Here is a 1,621-nt window from a genome sequence, read left to right as displayed (position 1 = left end):
TAGGCAATGATGTCACCCCAAGATGGCGGCCTGCTAGCTAGATAGCGAGGGACATGGCACAAAAACAAATTTGTCACATCTGTCGTTTTAACAACTTATTAAACTCAGAGTTTAGTCAGGGTGGTTCCCTTAGTATGTATGGACACTAGCAGTGCCAAAACATTCACATTTCATTTCCTCTTCATTCTAAAGGTCTGCTTGGGGCAACTGTGGCTCAGCAGATGGAGTAGGTCGAAGGGTTGATGGTTCAATCCCCAACTCCTCCTGTCAACACGCTGAAGTGTCCTTGACCAACTCACCAAACCCTTTGCCTGGCGGCTCCTCCAGCATCAGTGAGAGTGAGAGTGAGCCTGTTTGGGTGATGGAGAGGCTCATTATCAAAGATTGCTCTACAAATGCAGGAAATCCACCATATAAAGGAAAGTGAGGTGGTGAACATATGGTCTTTATTCTTAACAAAGAAGTCTGTGTTCATATCAGAGGAAAGTCAAAGGAATATTGATGCAAACACATTTGTATCATCAATATATTCTTTCTGTTATTTATTCATTTTTCCTTATTTCTTTATCAGCATTACAACAATTCTACACTTAACATCATTTTGAATTGTGATCATGTGTGACTCCCTCTAGTGGATGTTGTGGAGGATCCTGTTGTCTTTGCTCCAAAGGTTTTTGTACAGAGTTTTGGTGTTTGCTGTCACTGTGGGCCTCAGAGCACAGTAGTACACAGCAGAGTCAGACAGCTGAAGCTTCTGGATCTTCAGGGGAACTGATCTTGAGGTGGAATTCAGAGTGGATGAAAATCTCTCCTTCAACTCATCTGGTGTCTTTCCTTCATCCAGCTGAACGCGGTTCAGTATGAATTTGGGGCTGTTGTTTCCATCTTGTTTGTACCAGAACAGAGTTGGAGTTGTGTCACTGGTCTGAAATGTGCAGTCAAGTGTAGCTGTGTCTCCTTCAGTAGCGATGACATCTCCTGTTGGCTGCATCACTTTGTCTTCTCCTTTACACTCTGAGGAAGAAGAGAACATGCAGAGGAAGAGATGAATCAATAAAGATGATTGATTAAAGGAGAATCACTGTATATTAATAGCTCATTCATATGTTCAGAGGAAACATGCTGATCTTTGTGTCTTACCAAAGAAAAGAGCAGCAAGAATAATCCACAGCCAATGTTCCATCTCTATAACAAGGTTTAAAGCACCAGGAGAAACTAGCTGATGATCAGCATCCAGTCTGAGGATTGTTCTCCTCACAGCAGCAGTTATTATTGACAGAATGGTTGAACACAGTGCAGAAGTAGTGCAGTGCCTACTAGATAATGTCGCCCTCTAGTGGAGGTAAAAAGTTCAGCGCAACAGTGGAAAAAAGGCTTCCAGCAGCTTGTCGGTGTGTCAGCTTGTGTTTTTGTACAGAGACTGTGGGTTTGCTGTCACTGTGGGCTTCACAGCACAGTAGTACAGAGCAGAGTCAGTCACTGCAGCAGAGGAGATCTGCAGATCCATGAGGGTTTGATCCTCTCTCACTCTGACAGACAGTCCAGACTCTGATTTATTTTGTGTTCCCCAGTGAAGGATGAGGAACTCTGGTGGTTTTCCTGGATATTGTCGATACCAGAA

At 43.4% G+C, this 1,621-nt stretch overlaps 1 protein-coding gene across 1 annotated transcript; it reads right to left on the bottom strand.

Annotated features, from left to right (window-relative positions):
- Positions 1–628: 628 nt before the first annotated feature.
- LOC139214063 (T cell receptor alpha variable 19) lies at positions 629–991 on the bottom strand. Its single transcript, XM_070844801.1, has one exon. It carries the CDS (start codon positions 989–991, stop codon positions 629–631), a length of 363 nt encoding a protein of 120 aa, XP_070700902.1.
- Between the last annotated feature and the right edge of the window lie 630 nt (positions 992–1,621).

This window comes from Pempheris klunzingeri, chromosome 15 (genome assembly GCF_042242105.1).
Source record: "Pempheris klunzingeri isolate RE-2024b chromosome 15, fPemKlu1.hap1, whole genome shotgun sequence".
Taxonomy (NCBI): domain Eukaryota; kingdom Metazoa; phylum Chordata; class Actinopteri; order Acropomatiformes; family Pempheridae; genus Pempheris; species Pempheris klunzingeri.
This window is presented reverse-complemented; position numbering and strand designations above follow the sequence as displayed.

Excerpts from the sequence above, each read along its gene's own strand:
- LOC139214063 (XM_070844801.1), bottom strand. The coding sequence starts at position 991 with ATGCAGCCAACAGGAGATGTCATCGCTACTGAAGGAGACACAGCTACA.